The sequence below is a fragment of the Terrapene carolina genome, unplaced genomic scaffold, assembly GCF_002925995.2.
Source record: "Terrapene carolina triunguis isolate 2854851 unplaced genomic scaffold, T_m_triunguis-2.0 Scaffold95, whole genome shotgun sequence".
NCBI lineage: Eukaryota > Metazoa > Chordata > Testudines > Emydidae > Terrapene > Terrapene triunguis.
Genome location: NW_020664446.1, coordinates 50,090,903 through 50,114,542, shown reverse-complemented (window position 1 = coordinate 50,114,542; position 23,640 = coordinate 50,090,903). Strand labels below are relative to the sequence as shown.

Below are 23,640 nucleotides of genomic sequence, written 5' to 3'. Positions count from 1 at the left end.
CAAATTCACACTGGTACAGCTGAGATCATATTCTAGCCCCAAGGCTAAACTGTCAAGGCCTGATTCTCCTCTACACTATTGACTTCAGTGCAGTTATTCCTGATATACACTGGTATAAATGGAAGGATAATTAGGCCACGTGATGGTAAGAGGCCAGCACAATTCATGCTTATAATTTTGTGGGGCTTCCTTTCACAGATAAAAGGCCAGAGAGATCTAATCTGCCTCCACTAAAGAGCACCACGTCTGATGCTAGAGTCAAGTTTCTGTCTCACCTCTTTCAGAACAATGTGCTGTGGTAAATGTAGGTACTGTTAAGGTCTCTCTAAAAGGCAAAGAATGCCCAGCTTTGCTTAAGACTTTTCCATCTCATTGTCATACATTATCCTACTAAAAAGGGTTGTCGTTCAAGGAGTCTGTTACCCAGGAGGCTTTATTTATTACTGTATATGACAATATTTTCCTGCCTATCCAACAGTAAGTAGATTTGTGTACAAAACCGCCAAGCACATCCAGCCACAAAACCAAACCATTTTACATGCTTGCCACCGAAATTAACCACCCTTCCATTCCATCTCCTAAAAAACCCAATCCAAACCAAGACAAAAACAAACCCCTCCAACGGGTTACCTGTTCGTATTATGTCCTAAAGCAATCAGTGGGGAGGGTTGCGAGATATCAGAAATTTATTCCAATCTACAGCAAAGAAAACCTCGCTCCCCTATACACTTATCCTTCAAGGTCAAGCATTCCGGTCAACCTCTCAAAACATACAAATTATATAAATGTCTCATTGTTATAATTGAAACATTTTTTACTCTTATAGTAAATGTAAATAGGACTGGAGGTCACAAAACTGTTTGACTGCAAATAAGGGATTGTTAACCTGAAAACACAGTTTTAAAGGTTGCCAAACTGTAGTTTGGGCAGACCAACAAAGCTCAAATTTTCTAGAGCTGAGGATCTACCACTGAGAATTCATTGCCACTCGCTGCCGGGAGTTCAATGTTAGGGATATACAGTAAGAATATCCTAGGCAATTGAAACAGCCAAGAAGGGGCATAGCTGTTTGGGAAAGAGTTGGATCTAAGGCCACTTTATAGAATTGCTTCCAGAAAGCGTGTCTCAAAGCACCATTGTTCTCAGTGCAAATATGGCACATGATAGGCAGAATCTATCAGATGTGTGGATTTGCAGATCACGCACCAGAAAATTTTGGTCAGTCTGTGGCTACTGAATAACCCTATTTGGGGCACAGGATGGACATCATCAGCTTTCTTTAATCCAAAATCCCACAACTGTAATGCAACCATTAGTGATATCCCTTCCTGTGAGCCAACATGTCATTTACTCTGTACAACAGGACTTGGTTTCCTTCTCCTTTGTTATGAGTAGGGCCATAAATACAATCACTTCCTTTGATGCCTTTCTGTGTCGTTAGCACAAAATGCTCCAGTTTTATATCCATCAGTTTTCACCAGTAATGATTCAGCTGTGGTTTTATTTTTGTCTTTTGTGGAAATGGTGTTATTACCCATAACTGGATCTGTTTGAAAAATGCAAATTATTTTGTGTGGGATTTTTTTTTATTTCCTTTTTTTCAAAATTCCCCATAATGTATTTTTCTTCTTATGACAAAAACTGAAAAAAGTTGGGTTTTGAAAAATATTTTCTTTAAAAAAATCATTTTTTGAAAACCAAACTTAAATTTTACTGAAAATTTTGGTTTTCCATCAAAAAGCTCCAACATTTTTTACCAAAATAATATTTTTCTATGATTGTCTATAAATTTCTATACCAAGAAAAAACAGTGTGCTTGTTTCCTGAAGGAGACACTTTCAGCTTTGTACGTCCATTCCTCACTGGTTGTAGCTACCACAATCTTCATGTATCAGGTTTCTACACTCTCTCACTTTTGGTCTTTCTATCATAAAGAATCCATGTTTCCCTGGGTTCTTTGCCTAGCTGGGCTTTGGACTACGTACTTGAAAACCTAGAGATGTTCCAGAAATCTTAGAGCCATCTGCTCCACAAACACACAGGGAGGAAGGGAAAGGACAAGAAATATCCTCTACTTATGCTTCTGTGCAGCATTCAGGTACACTTTTCATGAAGCAATAGACATACTAAAGAGGGTGGAGACAAGGCGGGGCAAACGGGCATATATGGCACCCCCTAAAGAGGGGCAGCATCAAGTGCACTCCCACTGTGCCCTGAAGTAGAGGCCCCACTCGGAACATGTAGCTTTGTGCTTCCTCCAATGGTGGGGCTGTGTCTCTGACAGACAGCAGAGCCCTTAGAGAGCCATTTGATATTTCAACAAATCAGTTATTGCTACTTCTTCAAGTCTCACTTTGGTAGGCTGTTCTTGATCTTGCTCCCACATTAAAAGGGAGATTGTGGGACCTTCCTTCTGACAGCAACAAAGAACTGCTTAAATTAGGTGAACTTGAAATATTTGAAAAAAATAGCTCAACTTGCACAAGCTGCTGTCAAATCAAACATAATGAGAGGGCACCCTAGAAAATGTTACATATACTTCTAATTACTGGCTCTGAAGTGCAGCACTGTGATTGCTAAATTCTCACCTTATTAGGACAGCTCTTCATGCTCAAGGACTGATGGTAGCAGCAGCATTTATGATCAGTGCTGGAGCATGAAATTTGCCTACTAAGGTATGTAAGTCCATTTTCCCCAACAATATTCATTAGTTGACTAACAGGCAGATCTTCCACTGAACAACATGCTTCCAATAAAGTCGTCAGAACAACACCAATTTACTTCAGCTGAGAATCTGGCCCAATAATTTTCAATATTTTTATATATATAATACCAGGTAAGAAGCAGGAACATGTAATTGCCATACCAGTTAAAATAAGCAGCCCATCTAGTCTGGTACTCTGCCTCAGTAAATAACTGTTACCTGATGCTTCAAGGAGGTACAAGAAACTCCATAATGGGCAATTATATAATAACCCCTTTTAGAGGAAGTTTCTTTCAATCCTAGACAGTTAGTGGTTGGATTATGTGCTGAAGTATGAGGTTTTTAGCCTCTTAAGTACAGTATGATTATTTTAAAAGCAATATACAATTGCTAAATATAGAAAAAACTGTCTAGCAAAAATCTCATCAGCACAATCGTAAGGCATATATTTTAGTAGTTATCCTAAAAACTCATTATATGGTGGCTACTATTAAAAAGGCAACTTTTGCCAAGCATTATTAAACCACAGGAACTATGACGATGTAGTTCTGAGACTACTGCTCGTCTCAGAATAGGATAATGAGTGCCACATTTCAGATTCCTTTCTGTGGTAACTAGGTCAATAATAACTTCCTAACGAAGACCACTGCGTATCTAGGAAGTATCGTTAGATGGTAACACCTGATATCTGGAAAGAAAATGAAAAGATACGATAATATAGCCTCACAAAATGTCAACTGCCCATCATTTTAGGCATATTTATCTCCAACACACATAAATTTGCCATTCTCACGATTACTGTTGTAAGGTAGTTACATCAGAAATGCCAAATCATGAAACTTAACGTTTAATCGATGTTAGTTATATCAGAGACATCAATCCCACATCCTGTTAAGATTCCTGCACCATTAACCTTGGTTAAACAAAGTGTTTAGGCGTGCGCTTAACTTTAAGCATGCAAGTAATTTCACTGACTTCATGTTCCATGGAACTTTAAAGTTAACCACGTGCTTGAGTGCTTTGCTGTATCTTGGCCAATTTTGGCAGGTTTCTCGGCATAGGGATAGGCTTAACATCTTCAATAAATAAAGGAAAATGTAGGTGATAACTCATAACATTGTCACATTCTGTATTGTGGCCTGACTTGTAAAACTTTTCTCCTATGCTGTTAAATGCTCTAATAATGTATAAATTTCAAAACCAAATTACATGTCAGATCACACACTACTTCAACCACAACATACCTAAGTCAAGGTGCAAATTGTGGAAGATCAGAACAGGGTCCTGAGCATTCTTACCATTATCTTTGCAATATTTTGCTATTGAAGACCAATACAATGTCACCAAACACTGGCTTTGTTATTTTACTTCTAAAAAAGACTTGGTCACAGTTTAGCATTTTCAAGCAATGGACATTTACATCTGAAGACTGCTTTGAACCAACTACAATAATGTTGAATGTGTAAGAGTGATCTAAATATATTTAATGTATTATATTTAAAAGTATTTGTTAAAGAAATTCTATGCAATATAATTTGAAATTTACCTATCTTTCCATGGCATACTTACAGGTCGTCCATGAATATTCTCAAAATATAGCAGACATTTCTGAAGACTGATTTTTTCCAAAGCCATTTGCTTTTTTGTCATATCCTATTTAAAAGAGTTATTTATAAGATTATGAGTCAAGATTTCATCTCAAGGATCTAGGAAGATATGTTTTAAAATGTACTTTTCCCAAACACTGATATAAAAGATCCTGTTCCTGCCCTCACTGAAGTCAATCAGAGCTTTGCACTGAAATCAGTGGGAGTAGGCCCCGAGTTTATGTGGATCATACGTATGTATTAATCTCTTGGGGGCTGATCCAAAGCCCACTGAAGTCAATGAACAGACTGACTGAAATGAGCTTTGGATCAGGCATTTAGACTAGAAATAATATATTATACTCACTTTGCATTAGGGAAGTGAAGTCTTATTTAGGGAAAATCCCCATGGATGTCAATGAGAAGTTAAAGAATGCAAGAGCAGACCCCAGAAAATATATTTAATGATCGGTTTCTTTGATAAGTATATAACTTTATAAAACTTTGAACCTTTGATTTAACTCATTTTCTTTCAAGATATCCAGTTTCTATATGAGATTAAGTAACTTGCAACCTCCAGAAAGTATATTGGGACAATTATGTCCTTACCAGTAAGTAAACTTTTCTGAAGGCCCTGATTCAGCAAAGCAGTTACACTCATGCTTAAGTGCTTTGCTGGATCAGAGCCTAAATATGGGAAATTGTGCAGTAATTGCTTGATATGGGCGGGGAAGAGGTACAAAACTAGCAAAGACGTTGCTTGAATCTCAGATATTAAATCTGTGTTGTAGATGCTTGAGGCACAAGTTCATACATTTTTTTTTATTTTGCTTTAAGCACTAACCTAATCAAAACAGGAAAGCAATACCCAAGAGGCAGTATGTGGGTTATTGAGAACCCAGAGATAGTAGTACAAGATTTTCCCAGACCCTTTTAAAATGCTATGTAGGTAGGTATTATGTATAGATGCACACTCCTGGAGACTAAAGAGCCAGAGTAAAGTTGTCCTTATCAGACTAATATCTTGAAGGTCAGAACAACTGACATTAAGGGACAAGTGGTACACTTGACCATTTGGGGAAGGAACTTGCTAAAAGAATGTCTGTGCATTATTACCTTATATTTAAATTTTTGTGTAGTCTAGATCAGTCCATATTAGCTTTAAACAAGACCCAATGATTGAAAAGAGGGGGTGGGGGGAACCGACAATATTCCAGATACAATAGTTAAGCTTACAAGAATCCAGTGGTTCAAATGAAGATTTCCCTCAATTTTCTAACCATCATCAAAAGAGAGAACAGATCTGCCATGTTCATTAAGGGAATGTTAAGACAACTTTAGAACCAGAACGTATTCAGTGGAATGATAGATGGATCCACACTAAATAACTTGTATATCCAACCATTGTGATGCCAAAGTTGGCACAACATGAATTGTTGAACAAACATATTAAGAGCTGGCAATATCTGTAGGAGGGAGTTAAAATGGAGGAAAAATAATTACTGAATCAGCCCGCAGGCGACCATGCCTGGATAATATGAGTTTGTAGCATCGTACAACACTTTTCCAACAATTGCAGTGGATCTGGGGCTCTCATGGCTACGGTGTCTGTGGTCTATCGATTATATTGAACACCCAAAACTATTCATTTTCCAAACTTGGGAATTCTACTAAACAGAGCCTCACTAGAGAGACTGTTCAATACTGCCAAAGAGATCTCTGTAGATCACTGATACCAGTGTCATTCCCAAGAGCGCAGGGAAGCTGATTTTTTTCAAATAAAATTTGCAAATGCTAATCTACAAATATTAATATTTGTGTCTATATGCTGCAGAGTGAAGGTCCAATCCTGCACTCCTTACTCAGGGCAAATCCCAACTGAGTCCCATAGAGAGTTTTGTCTGAGTACAGGCAGCATGATTGGGCCTAAAATGTGCAATCCAACACAAAAACAATTTTCTTTGCATTTTCTGCTGTAATTTTGTAAAGCAATTATATAAGGCTAGAACCTCAGCTAATGTTAATTAACATAGATCCACTGAAGTCAGTGGAGCTATACCCAATATACACCAGTTGGGGATCTGGCCCATAGACTAGGGTTACCATCCGTCCGGGTTTCCCCGGACATGTCCGGCTTTTTCAGCTTTAAATGGCCGTCCAGGGGGGATTTCTAATAAAGTAGAAATGTCCGGGATTTCCCCCTTCCCCTCATGCAGAGTGCGGCGCGGCTGATTGGATGCCTGGCCTGATTGAAAGCCACTCGCAGCCATTGGGGCCTCTAGCAGCCAGAGTCCCCTCCCCCTCCTCCGCTCCCTCCTCCCCCGCAGAGCAGCGCCACAGTGTTTGGCTGTACATGGAGCTCGCAGCTCTCCCTCGGCCTGGTGGCGGGGGCAGGCAAGGGACAGGGAACGGGGGGGTTAGATTGGTCGGGGGTTCTGGGGGGGCTGTCAGGAGAAGGGGGAGTAGAGAGCGGTTGGGGCAGGCAAGGGACAGGGAGCAGGGGGATTAGATTGGCTGGGGTTCTGGGGGGGCTGTCGGGAGAAGGGGGGGTAGAGAGTGGTTGGGGCAGTCAGGGGACAGGGAGCAGGGAGACTTAGATAGGGGGTGGGGTCCTGGGGGCAGTTAGGGTGGGGGGGGTCTCAGGAGAGGGCAGTCAGGGGACAGGTAGGGGGTAGGGGGATTCTGAGGGGGCTGGGGCGGGGCTAGGATGGCACCCCGTGTCCTCTTTTTTGATTGTTGAAATATGGTAATCCTACCATAGACTTTAGTAATTATCCAGATTCTAATTCCCTGTGAATGACACTCACTATAAATGGTTATGAAAATTACTTTGGAGTTCCCACAAGAGCTGTGCACAGAGGGCCACCGCACAAAAGAGGATGGTCAGTCTCCTCAGCAATATTGTCCCCCACACCCATTTGGAAGCGCCCTCTGTGGCTCCAGGGATCTGTGGGTGGCATGTGGAGAACAAGGAAGAAGTAGGGAATCCACAGAAATGTTAATTCAATATGAGTCACCCATCCCCCGTCCAGCCCATGAAACCTCTCTCAACGGGCTGTTCTAGGGGGAGTCCAGAGCAGGGCCTAGCCACAGTCTCTCAAAGTGCTGTTCTGTAGCACGAAGTGGGGCCACAGAAGGGAGCAGCATGCAGAGCTGGTGCAGTTTGCCACGGCTTCTGGCAGATCCCCAAGATCTATGGGAGTTGAGGCCAAACCTCCTACATTTTCCACATTGGGGAGGGGAGAATTCACCCACTACATGGGAGGAACTTTGTGATGGGAACCTTTCCTCTCCTCCCCACGACTGCACATGTGCTATATTTCTGCTGAAGAGGGTGACTCCCCACTCAGTAAAGTATATACTGAAAACACAGAGTTGTATTTTGTGTGAAGCTTTTTAAAAGCATAGTGAAACGTGGAATTTAGACCTGTATCATCAACCACTAAAGGAGCCATCCTGGTCCTGCTGAAGTCCAGGAGAGTTTAGTCCATAATTTCAATGGGAGCAGATTTTGATTTATTTACAGACGATTCCAAGTTATCTCAGTTGGCCACCCAGACACTAAGGCACCCAAAAATCATTTGTCACTTTAGAAAACCTTGGTCTTAAAACTGCACAATTTGATCACTTAATAAAATTCCTATTCATTTTTTTTTTCTAGAATAGCCACTATTTGACATTCAGGAACCTAATGAAAGTGCGAGCTGCCCCATCACTAGTTTAACATGTAACACAAGTTAATTCTTCCAACAACTATTATGTCTGTCCGTCAATGAGTGTGCCTGTGACACTGGATGATTAATAGTAAAGAGGGTGTGGTCAATAATATTGAGTCCTGCACGCGGGGACCAATATCAAGAGGGATACTGCACAGATCACCATGTGGACCTATATTATTCACTATTTTCATTAGCAATCTAGAAGAAGGTTTAAATTCAACCAGGATCAAATTTGCTGACAATTTTTAAAATCAGAGGGGGAGCAAATGAGAAGAAAAAGCCCAAACTGCAATGTCTTAGAACAGTAGGCTGCATGCAACAGCATGAGATTCAGTGCTGATAAAACAAATGCATAGTTGTGCAGCTAGAGAGAAGAATAAATAAAAAGTACAGCTACGAGCAGGGGACAGATAAAAGTTTGAGAAAATAAAAAACATGGCCAACATTGTTCAGTATACTTAGGGAGCTTACATATGAAACTAGGGAAGAAGATTGCTCTCCGTAATCCTGAGGCAATGCATTTGAAACTTTACATGCAGTTCGCCTCACCACAATTCAAGTTCTGATGCCCCTATTTTTGCACAATTTTTGTTGTTGTTATGTTGCCTCTGGCACGCCTCTGCATAGCAAAATGAGAGACAGTGCAAAGCTGGGCAACAAGTAGGAGGCAATGATTGGAATTCAAACAGAATGAAGAGAAACTAAGGATCCGGTTCCTGTGAGATGCTGACTTCACTGGAAGTTGAGGAGACTCAGAATTGTACAGGAAAAGGCTCTAAAAGAGTAACCTTTACACAACCCAGAAAAGTAAAGGTGAGAGAGGGTCGCCATCTCTGAAAAACTTTAAACTAAGCATATACATGAAGGCAGAAATTTAATGTAGAGTCTCAGAAGAGAAGGAACAATGGTCCAAGTCTAAGGAGGGGAAAGTTAAGGCTTTTGTCAGGGAAAGTTTCTTAAGAGCAACAGAAATTGAGAAGTGGCATAAACTAAAGAGCTCTAGATATTCCAGAGCAGGTTTGACTTAGAATAGTCCTATAAAATGCAGGGTGGGGCCATGATTTGATTATAGTGTTTTGCCCATCGTATTTTCCACTATTCTCCTTTGCCGTTCTGGTCATATAGCAAACTAGCCTTGCATCTAGTAGTCGGCCAGATTGCTCAGTTATTCCCATTTTATAATTACTAGTAATACAATATCACTAAAATCAAATTGATTAAAACATTAAGGGCCAGATTCTGATATATTTGCTCAAGTTGGGCAGTACCTTATTTCTGGAGTAGTCTATTGGTTTCAGTGGGACTCATTTGGTTTCAATTGGGCCATTTGTGGAGTAAAATACTATTCTGAATGAATAAGAGAATCAGAAATTGGCCCTTAATGTTTGGCCTCAATCAGTTTTGTCTAAAATAACTATGGCTTGCAGCATAGAATGTGATCTCATTAGATCAATTCTATGTTTCATCCAATTAAAACAACAAGCAAATAGTCTTCTTGTCTTCCTGTTTCTCAGTTGCTGGTGGTGTTACTTAGACTTGCCAGAAGTGGCTGCATTCTGGTGATAGATTAAGTGATTCCAATAATATAGTTTTATAATTCTGCAAAGCACTCTGAGGCTTGAGAAAGACCCTGGAGTGTTACACTGAATAAGAGAGACGAGAAAGAAAAACAAGAAATTGTGTAATGATTGACAAATATCCTAAATAGATTCACAAATATAAAATGAGCATCTTTGCAGTCAGGAGAAAAAGATGGGGTGTAGTGTATTCAAAGCACATGTAGTGCAGGTCTAACTGTTGTGCAGTAGGAGCAAAATGATTAGCTCACTGTCCTTTGAGATGTGCCTCCCGGAGCACAAGTCATGATATTTGAATTTGGGTTCAAACTTTCCCAGTTCAGAGTTTAAAATCCAGGTTTCTAGTTCAAGCCCATTTTTAATTATACTATTGATTTTAGCCTACAGTGCCACATACTAGAGGCCATGTGACCTAGTCATGGGGAACTACAAATAATACAAAAGAGTAACTTGTTTTTTGCTCAGTGGTTTAATAAGTGCAGGAGACAGCAAGAAAACAGCTTATTGTAGACATGTTTGAATTGCTGAGCTAGTAAGTCACTTATTTTTTTATATATCTGGCTCTGCTCAAATATTTTACCGCTCTAGATAAAGAAGTCTACTTGCAAAAAGACAATCTAAAAAAAGAATTCCTTGAGTCAGATTCCACTCTCAGTTACCCCCATAAAGCCCCTTTAAAATCAATGGGGCTATACAGATGTAACAGGGAGCAGAATTTCGCCCCTTATCTTTAAAGAGGAACTGATCACAGAACTAAAATTTAATAGTAGCTTAGGTACAAGTACTCATGACTTGATCACATTTATAACATGCAAGCAGAACAAAAACTTGGGTTTAGAGGGGAAGTGAAGGTATCTATAAAAACAAAAAATAATATATAACAAATGGAAGAAAGGGGAAATTCATAGGAATTAATATAAATCAGAAGTTTGGAATTGTAGAAAATTGATAAGGAAAGCAAAGGGTCACAAGGAGAAATCTACGGCCAGCAGAGTTAAGGATAATTGGAAATCTTTTTAAAAAAATATATTAGGAACAAAATGAGTCCTGACAATGATATTGATCCATCACTCAATGGAAATGGTAAAATTATCAATAATAATGCAGAAAAGTCAGATGTGTTCAATAAATATTTCTGTTCTTTATTTGGAAGGAAAAACAGATGATATAGTCTCATCATATGGGGATAACACTCTTTCCATTCCACTAGTATTTCTGGAAGCTGTTAAATAGAAGCTATTAAACTGGGACATTTTAAAATAAGCAGTTCCAGATACCAAGAGTTTTAAAAGAGCTGGCTGAGAAACTCGCTGGACCATTAATGTTGATTTTCAATAAGTCTTGGAGCACTGGAGAAGTTCCAGAGACTGAGAGAAAGCTAATGTGCCAAGTTTTAAAAAGGGTAAACAGGATGACCCTGGTAATTATCATCCTGTCAGCCTGACATCGATCCTAGGCAAGATAATGAAATGGCTGACACAGGACTTGATAAATAAAGAATTTAAGGAGTGTAATGTAATTGATGCAAAGCAACATGGCTTTATGGAGATTAGATCCTGTCAAATTATCTTGATATCTTTTTTTGATGAGATTACAAGTTTGGTTGATAAAAGTAATAGTGTTGATGTAATATACACCGGACCCTCGCTAGAATGCGCGTCTATATAGCACGAATTCGCATATAATGCGGTCGCAGCCATGGATCCCAAATTTAATTACTTTAATTGCAATTCATTTTAATGCGGTCCCCGCGTTAACGCGGTACCACGCATGGATCCCAAATCCCACGTTCTAGCGAGGGTCCGGTGTACTTAGAGATCTCTAAGGCGTTTGACTTGATACCACACTACATTTTGATTAAAAAACTAGAATAATATAAAATTAACATCACACACATTAAAAGGGGTAAAATCTGGCTAACTAGTAGGTCTCAAAAAGTAACTATAAACAGGGAATAGTCATCGAGCAGGTGTGTTTCCAGTGGAGTCCCACAGGGATCAGTTCTTGGCTCTACATTATTTAACATTTTTATCAATGACCTGGAAAAAAATAAAATCATCACTGATAAAGTTTTCAGATGACACAAAAATTGGGGGAGTGGTAAATAATGAAGAGGACAGGTCACTGATTCAGAGCGATCTGGATGGCTTGGTAAACCTGGTGCAAACAAACAATATACCTTTTTAATACAGCTAAATGTAAATATATACAACTAGAAATAAAGAATGTAGGCCTTTCTTACAGAACGGGGTTCTCTATCCTGGAAAGCAATGACCCTGAAAAAGATTTGGGGGTCATGGTGGATAATCAGCTGAATGTGAATTCCCAGTATGAGTGGGATGCATTCTTGGGATGCATAAACAAGGAAATCTCAAATAGGAGTAGAGAGGTTATTTTGCCTCTGTATCGGCACTCTTGCGATTGCTGCGGGAATACTGTGTCCAGTTCTGGTGCCCACTATTCAAGAAGAAGGTTGATAAATTGGAGAGAGTTCAGAGAAGAGCCGAGAGAATGATTAAAGGGTTAGAAAACCTGCCTTATAGTGATAGACTCAAAGAGCTCAATCTATTTAGCTTAAACAAAGAGAAGGTTAAAGAGGTGACTTAATACAGTCTAGATGGAGAACAAACGTTTAATAATGGGCTCTTCAATCTAGCAGACAAAAGGTATAACATGGCTGGAAGCTGAAGCTTGACAAATTCAGACAGGAAATAAGGCGTATATTTTTGACAATGAGGATAATTAACACTAGAACAATTTACCAAGGATTGTGGTGAAATCTCCATCACTGACAATTTTAAAATCAATATTGGATGTTCTTCTAAACAGTATGTTCTAAGAATTATTTTGGGGAAGTTCCATAACCTGTGTTATACCAGAGGTCATACAGATTCTGGCCTTAGAATCTATGAAAATTAGAAATAGTGGCCTTTGGTGTGTATACTTTACCTGATGGCAAATGTGGTATTATTATATAGCTATATATATCTTGTATGTGCCACCTACAGATAAGTGGTGGCATCATTATATACTTTACTGTATATACTTTATCACTGGCTGATAAGTGTGGCATTTCTTCTGGGTTTTAACAACGGAGTAAGAGTCATCAAGTGTCCAAATTGGAGTGAATTTTAAAATGGAGAAGACATTTTTTAAAAAGTTGCACAAAATTCTTTAGCTTTGCAATGGTCCTTTTATCTAACTCACAGGGGTCCCACAGGATGCAGAGCCCATAGACTATAAATACTAACTGCACATCCGCAGTATCTCACCAAGACCCATGGTTTTCAATGACACTGCCTCAGGGTGTGACACAGAACAGACACTTGAACCTCTTCAGGCTTGTCTTCACAGCACAGCAAAGCAGATTAGAGGGGTCTGATTTGTAGAGCGCTCTAACATGCTGCACTCTAACTGCTCTGAGTAGAACCTGCTAGCATGAACTAAAAGGTGCTTTGTTCACACCAACAGGGTCAACATGCGACAGTTAGAGCGCAGCATGTTAGAACTCTATAAATCACACCCCTGAAGTGGTCTTTACCACACCTTGTAAACAAGCTCTTAGTGATTCTTCGCAGTCACACAGTCTCTCTGGACTGGAGATATGATTGCTTGTGCTTTATCACCAGCTTTCATAGATTGGAGAACATGCTTTTCATGTACCTGTAATCTGAAACAGCGAAGCTATTACAATTCCTTTCTAATACAGATATTGACGTTCACCTCCAAACACGGTGCACTCAGTGCTACCTGCAAACCCTGCTGAAAAGAATGGGCACTTCAGGCTAGATTCACAAAAGAACTTAGTTGCCTAACTGCCACTTCAGGCATGTAAATCCCAGAATCAGGCCCACTAGGATTCAAAGCTTCCGTCAAACCCCGTAGGCATGTAAAACTGCTCAGCAGCACCTACATTTTTGCAGACGATGATCCCTAGGAACCTTTGTTTCTGCCTCTGAGCATGCTCAGTGCAGTTCCATGTCAGGCGTCCAGATGGCTACGCCCCAGAGTAATTCAAATTCCTCTGCCTAATTTGCCTGCAGGGTTTGATCCAGTAAGTGTGCTCAGACCTCACCTACCAAACCAGGCCCCTATTGGCAAGCTTACACAAAAATGGGGGGAGAGGGAGGAAGGAGGAGGATAGGGTAGCCACTTGTCCAGGTTTTCCTAGGATCATATCTTTTTTGAGGTAGCTATCCTGGGAAGTCTGCAAGGGTGCTCAACACACTCTGCCATCTGTCCAGTTTTATGGGCTCAGGATCATCCCGGATGTCCCAATTTTTTGTACTTCAGAGGTAGCAACCCTAGAGAAGAGGAGAAGGACCTCCTCCCTCATAACTAGCCCAGTAATGGGAGACCCAGGATCCAGTCCCCCTGCTCCAATGATTTTTTTAAAATTATTTATCCACCGTGGAACTGCTTCAACAGGAGAGACTGAGGGTGCCTTATTTCAGAATATCCCATAGTGCAGTGGTTAGAGCACTCACCCGAAAAGTGGCAGATCCCAGTTCATATCCCTTCTCCCCTCAGGTAAACTGGGGGTCTCCCACATCCCAGGTGAGTACTCTAACCACTGGGCTAAGAGTTATGAGGGAGATGGTACCCCTGGTCATCCTCCTCCTCCTCCTCCTCCCTCCAACTTCTTGAAAAAACAGCATAGGCGCCTAACACCAAGAGAGGGTTTTCAGCTGGGAATCCCAAGCTGAGGGAGGCACTTCCCTGCAGCCTCAATGTAGGTGCCTATCTCTGTGAGAGGGGTGGGGTTTATCACACAGACTTGGCATCTCCCATTCTCTAGTTTAGGTGGGGAGCAGCCTAGCATGCTGGTTTATGTAAATCCCCTTTGAGGTGCCTCTCTCTCCCATTCATTGCATAGGAAGCCTAGGCACCTAACTCAGGCTTTGTGAATCCCAGTCAGTAATTTTCTAGGCATCTAAAAGTTAGGCATGGCAATGCTGAGCGTCACCACACTACATTTCTTTGTAAATCTAGCCCTGCTTTGTCTTTGTAACTCTTCCTAGAATCCTCACTCCAGAAAAAGTGTACTAGGGTCAGTGATTTTGTTAGTGTAAAAATATGCTGTCGGGGTTATGCTCCTGTGGTGCAAGATCTGTAGGATACCATTGCAACATGGCAGTTCAGAATACACCGAGTAGGGTACTGACAGCTAAAAACAATATTTAATTTCTTCCCCAGTTGTGATTATTCTGCAAGAAACACACATACCTTTATAGTCTCAGGGAGGTTAAGCTGTTGTCGTTTCTCCTTTAATCGCTTCATTACGGTATCCATGGTTTCTTCGATGGATGGATTTGGTTCAGTACTTGCTGCTTCTTGCTTCCTGGTCTCCTTGTATATTCCAGTGCTCTCATGCTGCACAATTCTTTTGGGTGCTTTAGGGGTACAATTTTGCTCTTCTGACATTTTGAGTTTAAGCTCTGTTCAAAAAAGCAAGTTACTTGGCAAATGAGTTTTTAATAAATATTTGTCAAAAGGTTTCTTCTGACACTATAAGAAAAACATCCTGGTTCCTTGTGTTAGTTTGTTAACATACCACAATCATTTGGGAAATTAATAATCCTTAACTTGAGTTTTTAATTCCCCTGCCCCTCATCTGAGAGCATTCACTCAAACAGGCAGGAATCAGGTGCAGCATAAACAGCAGAAGTTGCCAGGTGGGATAGAGCTGCCACTACCCCATACCACAACCCATCCAAGCCCCTTACATTGCAGGTGTGACCATGGACAAGGACGTAGGCCAGGCAGCCATTATGCCTGGCTGATCTCCACTGCCAGAATGATGTCCAGCATCAGACAAGGCATCCATTATATTATTGTAACATGATGTTACAACAGGGACCAGCTTGGACCCTGGCCAGCCTAGGATTGAGTCTAAAGGTGGCTTAAAGACACCCACAGTTCCTGCTTGTGCAGACCAGAGGATGTGGGAAGAAGTGAGGAACTGTGGACAGGGCACTGGCCTGAGCCTTCGGAGCTTGGACTCTATTCCTGAATCTGCCACTGGTCTACTGGTTGACCTTAGGCAAGTCACTTCACCTCTTTCTGCCTTAGTTTCCCTGCTTCTAAAATAGCACTAATGCTACTTACTTCCTTTATAAAAGCACCCAATACTGCAAACACTCACACAAGTATTTAGCTTTACTACTGCGAGTACTCCCACTGAAATCAATGGCACTTCTCATGGTAGTAAAGTTAAGCATGTGCTCAAGTGTTTGCAGGATCAGGGCCTTTAAGGTGTATGAAAATGTACGTGAAGTGGGTTTATCATTTTGAAATACAATCGATTCAAAGTGACAATTTACAAGAAGTTACGCATGTAGTTTGGCCCTTTTACAGCTATTTTGCTTTTCTTTAGTTAAAAAAAGGGGTTATTTTAAAAACATCTTGTGACAATGCAGACTAATCACTTGATATTTAAGAGAGGGATTTTCAAACGAGTTCACAGAGTTTGGTGCCCATCTTCCACTGGCTTTCAATGGGAGTTGAGTTTCTAGACGCTTTAAGCACTTATCAAAATCCCACCCTACAGTATTGAAGTGTAATACTATGATTCACTTAATGGTGAAAAATGCATCTAAAACAAAAATGATTCTTTTATTACTTTAAAAATAGCTTGTGTTTTATTTTTATTTTAAAAAAATCAATAGTGGCTACATTTTCCCCTTGGATACGCATATCTTCCTCCCCACTCTGGTCAATGGAGCCACATACAGGCTGTCAAGGGAAAAAATTGACCTTTGGTATTAAATCTAATTTCAGGCAAGAAGCTATTTTTATGACCAAATAATAGGTGGTTTAAAATGGAGTTTTGTAATGTAAATTCAACAAACCCCCTTTACAACTACAATGTGAATGGTATCAGTATAACAAACCCATTAACTTGGCAATTATGTACAGTATGCTAATGCTAATGAAGCTGAAACATCAGACAAACATTGAGGCTAATATTTAAAATTGCATCTCTGTTTTCAAGAATGTTGATAGTTACGAATAAGCTCTCTCTTTTTCAGCTCTATTGAATATGGTTGAACTGACTCTCCCCAAGCATGGCGGGGAGAGACTGGCGCTGCACATGCCATTTCATCTTTCTTTTTGTCCTTAGGGAGACTTAGTGAAATAGAAATAGGGGGCAAAGAGGAGAAAACAAATACTAAAATGCTCCTACTGCATTAGCACTGCTTTACAAAGTTTCCAGTATTATGAAATTGCCCACTGTGCAATAAAATGAAACGATATGCTATTATGTACCTTTGAGCTGTTTACGACCTTTAGCCAAGTCATTCATCCATTTCAGGACTTCAGGATTGGAAGTTTTGTCACCATGTGAAGGCTGCACATAAGAGAACAGAAAAGAACTGATGATGGGACTATTCCTTTTCTTGTATTCTCTATGGACTGATCCTACACAGAGAGTCAATGCACAGTGCATAAGGTTTAGCATGTGCCTGAGTCTTTGCAGATTCAAGCCTATGGTTGTAAAAATCAAACTTGTGCTTGATGTAGCAGGAATTCTGATGACACTCCTGATATACTCATCCAATAAAGAACTAGCTTATTTAAAATACAAAATATTTCAGAACAAAGATTCCATGTCAATGAGAATCACAGTGAATTATGAGATATATTTATTTCCCTCATACAAAAAAGTATAGGCATCTACCTAATCCTTCTACATCCCCTCCCCCAACAGAGTGGTTGTTGTCAACAATTCTATTCAAGGATCCCCTCCCAGGACCTCATTGTTATTTATCAGGATCTATTCAGGACCCTCTCCCATTTAACAATACGAGAAGGACAGGGTGGTCACAACAGCCTGATACCAGTTTGTGACCTGATACCTTAGGTCAAAAAAGTATGCCCTAGTGGAACCTGGAAGATCTCAAGGAGGCTGCATGGGATTCGCTTTGGTGTCTATCCAGGTGAGAGGAACTGTGGCAACGTACCTTATAGTGACAGCCTTTATATGAGCCATATCAGGTTACCATGGTCCATGTAGATGGTGATTCTTCCACACATCATATGGCCAGAAATAGTTAAGATCCCAAATCACTGCTAAGCATTATATTATATACACTGTCCATTTGACATGTTTGGCTTGATTATGCTAATAAGCTGTCAAGTTCATTATCTTCTTGTATTGGGGCTTGATACTGCAAAGTGCTGAGCATTCTGTCTCTGGTCTTACAAATCACTTAAGCACTGCTTGTGTGTGTGTGTGTGTGTGTGTGTGCGCGCGCCCAGATAGCAAGTACGAAAAATCGGGACAGAGTGTGTGTGTGGGGGGGGGAATAGGCGCCTATATAAGAAAAAGCCCCTAATATCGGGACTGTCCCTATAAAAATCGGGACATCTGGTCACCCTAGTGAATAGTCTCGTTGACCTCGGTGAGATTACCTACATGCTTAAAGTTTAGCATGTGCAGGATTTGCAGGTTGGGAATCCAAATGCTCAACACTTTTCCGGATGGAGCCCTTACTGCAGTCCTTAAGACCAGGGTCCCTAAAATCTTTGAAAAGTAATATTTTATGCATTTCAGCTCAAATTTTTCACCCAATTTAATTGAAAAACCTGTAAAATGTGTTTTAAATCTGTGCAAACACTGCTACCAAGATAATCTTCCTCTCCTTCTACTCCAGCCATGTCTCCTCCTCCTTGAGTCCTTTCCTCTTCCCTCCTGTATGTAATTCAAGCTTTTCTCCGCTGTCAAAGCAAAAGACTGCTCCTGACTACAGCCTTTCACTGCCTTCATCTCCTCCCTCTTTTGATTCCTGTCAGCATTTACTGCACAGTAGCAGTTGCACAGAATCAAAACAGAAACTTTTAAAAAAGACCGAACACCCACAACAATTTAAACATATTATATAGGAGAGAAGGGCTTTGGGAGGGGGTTAAGTGGGGGGGGGGAGAGGTAGAGGGGGGAAAATGCTGTGAGCCTTGCTGCCTGCCTAGTTCATTTGGCACACGCCTATAATAAAAAAAAGTCATATAGTGACTTAACTGCTTCCCTTGCTGTACGTGGCAGTGAGACTAGTGATTCATTCACTCCCCTTCCACCTGACCGAGTCTTAAGGTCACACACTCACTGCTCCCCTCTGTATCTAGTAGGGGGGTTTACTGATTCACTCACTGTATCCAGTGGGACTGCTCACATATCCCAGGTCTTTGTGAGGTCACTAAGATGGACACCCCCCTGAAGGACTGTCAAGCCTCTATGAGGTCAGTGATGTGATCACCACCATACCCTTCAGGATTGATTTTGTTGATTAATATAACTGAAATATTATCTGTCTAATTGCTCTGTGCTTTCTTCCTCTACTCTCCTGAAGATCAGAAAAGGATTATTAATTTATCTGTGGTAAATATTAAGAGTACTACACTTGACACTCTCTTCTGCTTCTCAGATCAATGGTTTTCCCCAACCCTATTCAAGTATCTACAAAAAAAGGGATGGATGAAAATCTTTACATTTTTATTACTTCCAGGGTTGCCCCTGTGTTTATTTGGGTTTGCCAACTAGTAAGCACAAGTGTTATTCAAATCCCAAAGTTGGCCATCTAGCTATATATATATATATATACATATATACACACACACAGCAGAAGGATCTTAAAATACCTTTTAAAATGACCTCAGCAATACAGGGCCTAAAAAAAATCATAATTCTGAATAGATATAGACCACAGTTGTTCATGCCCACTACCTTTCATTGACTATCACTTATACCAGCCCAATGACATAAAAAATGTGGAAGTAAACCCCACCCAGTTCCCTGGCTTCCCCTTTCTAGACAAAACTCCAGGGAAATCACCAGTTTGAGTGAGTGGAGTCTGTTGATCCTGTTCCACTCTCTGTAAACTAACTAGAGGTGTAGCCGTCAAAGAGGTTGCTGAATAACGACCAATGATGAAGATGATGAATCCCAAGGTCTGGAAGTGGGGTCAAGGCTGTTGCACAATATTCTGATGATTTAGTTTATTTTACATATCTATCTCTACCTAGCTATAAGAAGCTCAATATGGAAAGAGACAAATACATCTGTTTTTTATGTTCCATGACTGCCACCAAAATCTCACAAATGCAGCAAGGTTCTTCCGCTTCAAAGAGTGCTATTTCCACCATTTGAGCTAAAGGAGAATCTCTATTAGCTGCCAGTAATATTAGGGCTTATATTCATTTATTGACCAATCATTAGAGAGCAATATAATCTCAAACAGATAAGGTGGTCTGATTCCAACAAAGTAAGGTTGGAAGGTGCTGATTATTTTTACAAACTATAGCAGTAGCTTTCATATACCATAGTAGTAGCAAAGGAGCATCATGTCCTCCAAGAAAACTGCTTTCCCTTTCAGACACCAGAGGAATGTTCTGATAGATGATGGGATGCTACTGAGACACAAATGGGGAGGATGCCACAACTTGTGTATGGGGAAACTGCACAAGAGGGTGAAACCTTACAGACCTCTACTCACACCACACAATATTCTATACCCTAGAGATTAATGGCTCCTTAGCTTTTGCTTTAGCCAGAGTCAATACTTGGGGCTCTCTCTGCCATATATTGTACATCTCGGGACACAGATACCACTTAGCCACACACCAGAGCCTTCATTTTTTATTTGACAAATGACTTCTAAAGAAAGTTATTGTTTTGTTGATTTTTTGAAAAGATAACTCAGTCCACATGAATGAGAAAAGTTACATAGCAGAACAAAGTTGCTAAGCAAATAATTTTATCTACAATGCAAGTAAGAAGCTATTTATAAGTATCAGAACATTCCTTTGTCTTAAAGATGTTCAGGATATTTTAAAGTAGTTAAATGTTACGATCACCCATCTTGATTGATGGATATTCCCCAATGAAGGTAACTCAAAACAGAGCTTCACAATTATGGCCTATAATCACTCAGATATCAATTTTTTTCTATTATTTTGCAAGAAGCAATCCTACACCTTTAAGGACGATATCCGTAATACATGTAGCATTCACCCTATCTTATTTCTCCGATTATTTTCTTACCCGATATTTTTTTTCTTGTTCAAACTTTTCTTCAAACTTCCTGATTTTTCTCTTGAGACTTTGAAGATGTTTGGTAAGTTGCATTACTGTCTGCGGTTCTTTGCAGTCCTCACAATTACACCTGGAAGAACTTCTGGGCCTGCAAAAGTAGAAATAAAATCTCTGTTAATGCAACTAACACTTCTGACCTCCTGCCATGAAATCAGAACTATAGCCACACAGAACCATCTCTAGTCTAAATCATATGTAAATTGTGTTAGAACTCTGGATGTTTCTCCTATAGGTAGGCACAAGGTTAGGCTTTATGAAGTAAATATGTGAAAGATCTGGTTTTTCTTTGAAGGTGGCATAGTGTTTAGTGGGCAGCCCCCACACCTTTCCTACCTTACTTTGATCATTAAGTGTGGGATTCTGAAAAGGTCTCCACATTGGCCTAACTTTTGAAAATCATTTTGAAAATCCCACCCTAACAGGCCAGATTTTGATACCTTTGTTCACACTTAATAATAGCATCTACTCCATGAGTAGTCCCACTGACTTCAATTACATTATTTGTGGAGTAAGGTATGATGCAATGTGAATAAGGGGAACAGAAAATGACACTTCTTTTATATGAAGTGCATTTATGGCCAATTTCAGGAAGATATCTATTTCCTGAATCAGACCAGAGGGCAGCCTATAATGATTTCTGTATATTAGAATTAATTACTGGCACCAACAGGTAAAAATGTAGTACTGAAAATCAGAGCTAATCACAATTCCAGTTCACAGGAAATTCTAACATTACAAAACTTATTTTTGTTCCAAATCAAAATGAAAACAATTTTTAAAAAATTTCCTATAGAACAAAAATTCAGAAAAAATGTTGAGAGTAAATTGAAATATTTCATTTCAATAAAATTTAAATGTTTCATTCCAATTTTGACTTTTTTCTTATTTTATATTGCATTGTAACTTATAATATAATGAAAGAAAAATTCAAAACAAAATTAATTATTTTTTTTTATTTTAAACAGAATTTTGTCAAAATAAACATGTTCTCATAAAAAGTTTAGATTTTGGGAAAATGGCATTTTCTGACAGAAAAATGTTCAGTCAGAAAGTTTTCGATCAGCTCCACTGAAAATGATTCTGACTAATTTCCATGCACCAAAAAAATGGGTTTGTTGGATAAAAAAAAGTTATTTTTTTTTAAAGTTTGTTTTATTTCAAGTTAAAATATTTGTAAGTATACTATTTTAACTTCGGACTTTAAAAAGTAGACATTCTTGTTTAAGAGTTAGTCACCATAAGTTGCCAAGAACTTGAAAAAAGCACAAAATATTTCATTATTATAGTGCCTTCTATTCTACAGGAATTTAGCGTTGCAATAGAGAGTCTATCCTTACTGGCAATAGACAATCATTGTGTAGGATATTTCATGTGTGACTTTTTAGATTTGTGAATAAATAGGCTTGATTATTTGTATTTGCCTAAACTTTATTTTTAAGATTTAAAGAAAACAGAGTTCCAGCATGAAATTAATTCTTAGAATTTCCAAAAAGTACTTACAAGGACTATTCAGATGTTTTGTGACACTGCCTTCCATTTCCAATGAATGACTCATGCAGTAATTCCATTGCAGTTGAACTTTTCTGAATTAGACCTTTAATAACCTTTTTTATCCTGTGTTCACTTTTCAGACTGATTATGAACTAACCTTTAAAAATGTCATTACTACACTATAATTAACTGAGATTTCAGCTAATGTTGTACTTTGTTCTCATTGGAAAATGTTAGGTCATATTTATGGTATTTCAAATTAATCATGCCAAATTATATTGTATTATATTATGAAACATCCCTGTTTAGAGCAAATGACATGACCATATCTGAGAAATGTGAAGAGTCAAATGTTCTAGACTGTACAAACATAATAAAAATTAAAGTTAAAAATATATTTTCTTACATCATGAAAGGTTGAGCACTTGGTGGGGAAGGGGCCGACTCTGTGTCTAAATTAAATCTCTGGCTTTGACTAAAGATTGAGCAGCGTGGTGACAGAAGGGGATTATCTCCATCAGTAATATGATATAGTAGTCTACTGGTCCCTAAGGAGTGATGGTCTTCTGGGCCGTTGTCTGCGTCACTCTGCCAGTCTCTATGGGCTGGTACAGGCTCTATAACGACAAGATCAAATCAATATGCGATTGAAGGTCTCTCATAAAACACTCTAATTCGTTAGCTATAGAAGTAAATAAGAATCTACATGAACAAATGTGTTCATGGAAGCAAAGTGAGATGCTTGAAAACTCTGCAATTAATACAATGAATAATGTATGGTATAGCAATGCAGCATACACTGGTAGAACGTGGTACCAAATCAGAGCATAACAAAGGAGGATACATAGGTTACAACAACTGGTATAACACTGTATTCTGAGTTCCACAATGGAATATAGACAGGTGTGTGTGTGTAAAAATAAACCATGAAGTTTTGTTAAAAGAAAGATAAGAAGTTTATCAGAATAAAAGCATTTTCTCTGTTTTTATAGATCAGTTTTCTCTGAAATGCACTCTTTGCAGCAGAATATGAAAACAGATGTAAAATAAGACTCATTCCCTAATTTAGGGCTCAGTCCTTTGCTCAGGAGAAGGATAGGACACATCTGCAGAAGTAACACATTTAGGACCCTATCATGCAGCATATTGAGTGCTTCTAGCCTGGTGACCCATATCCTGTAGAATTCTGCTCTTAATTCTCAGGGTAAGATGCCACTCTGCAGAAAATTAATTACTAACCCATTCAGACCAATATACATGAACAGAAAATTGAAACTGGTTGCGTAAGCAGTAAAATGTAGGTGGTGCACTCTGTCTGCTGCCTTGGGGTGTTAGGTATATGGCATTATGCTAGCAATGTCCCCATGCACTAATGGGCGCATAGGCTCCTAAGGAGTGGACAGTGTCTAGTGTATGAGAGAGGGACTGCATAAGGAGCATTTTCAACAGTGAGCTTAATTAACCATTGGAGCAA

At 39.4% G+C, this 23,640-nt stretch overlaps 1 protein-coding gene across 4 annotated transcripts in view; it reads right to left on the bottom strand.

The window, feature by feature from the left end:
- Positions 1-23,640, bottom strand: part of FAM13C (family with sequence similarity 13 member C) — a 95,384-nt gene that overhangs the window by 11,775 nt on the left and 59,969 nt on the right. For 2 of the 4 annotated variants that reach the window (XM_026651010.1, XM_026651011.1), the window contains 5 exons: positions 22,573-22,783; positions 20,625-20,763; positions 16,856-16,937; positions 14,813-15,024; positions 4,274-4,357 (listed from right to left, as the gene is read on the bottom strand). In XM_026651010.1, coding sequence (XP_026506795.1) covers positions 4,274-4,357; positions 14,813-15,024; positions 16,856-16,937; positions 20,625-20,763; positions 22,573-22,783 — 728 coding nt within the window. The remainder of the gene's footprint in view (positions 1-4,273; positions 4,358-14,812; positions 15,025-16,855; positions 16,938-20,624; positions 20,764-22,572; positions 22,784-23,640) is intronic. The other 2 variants (XM_026651012.1, XM_026651013.1) reach the window with 1 other exon arrangement.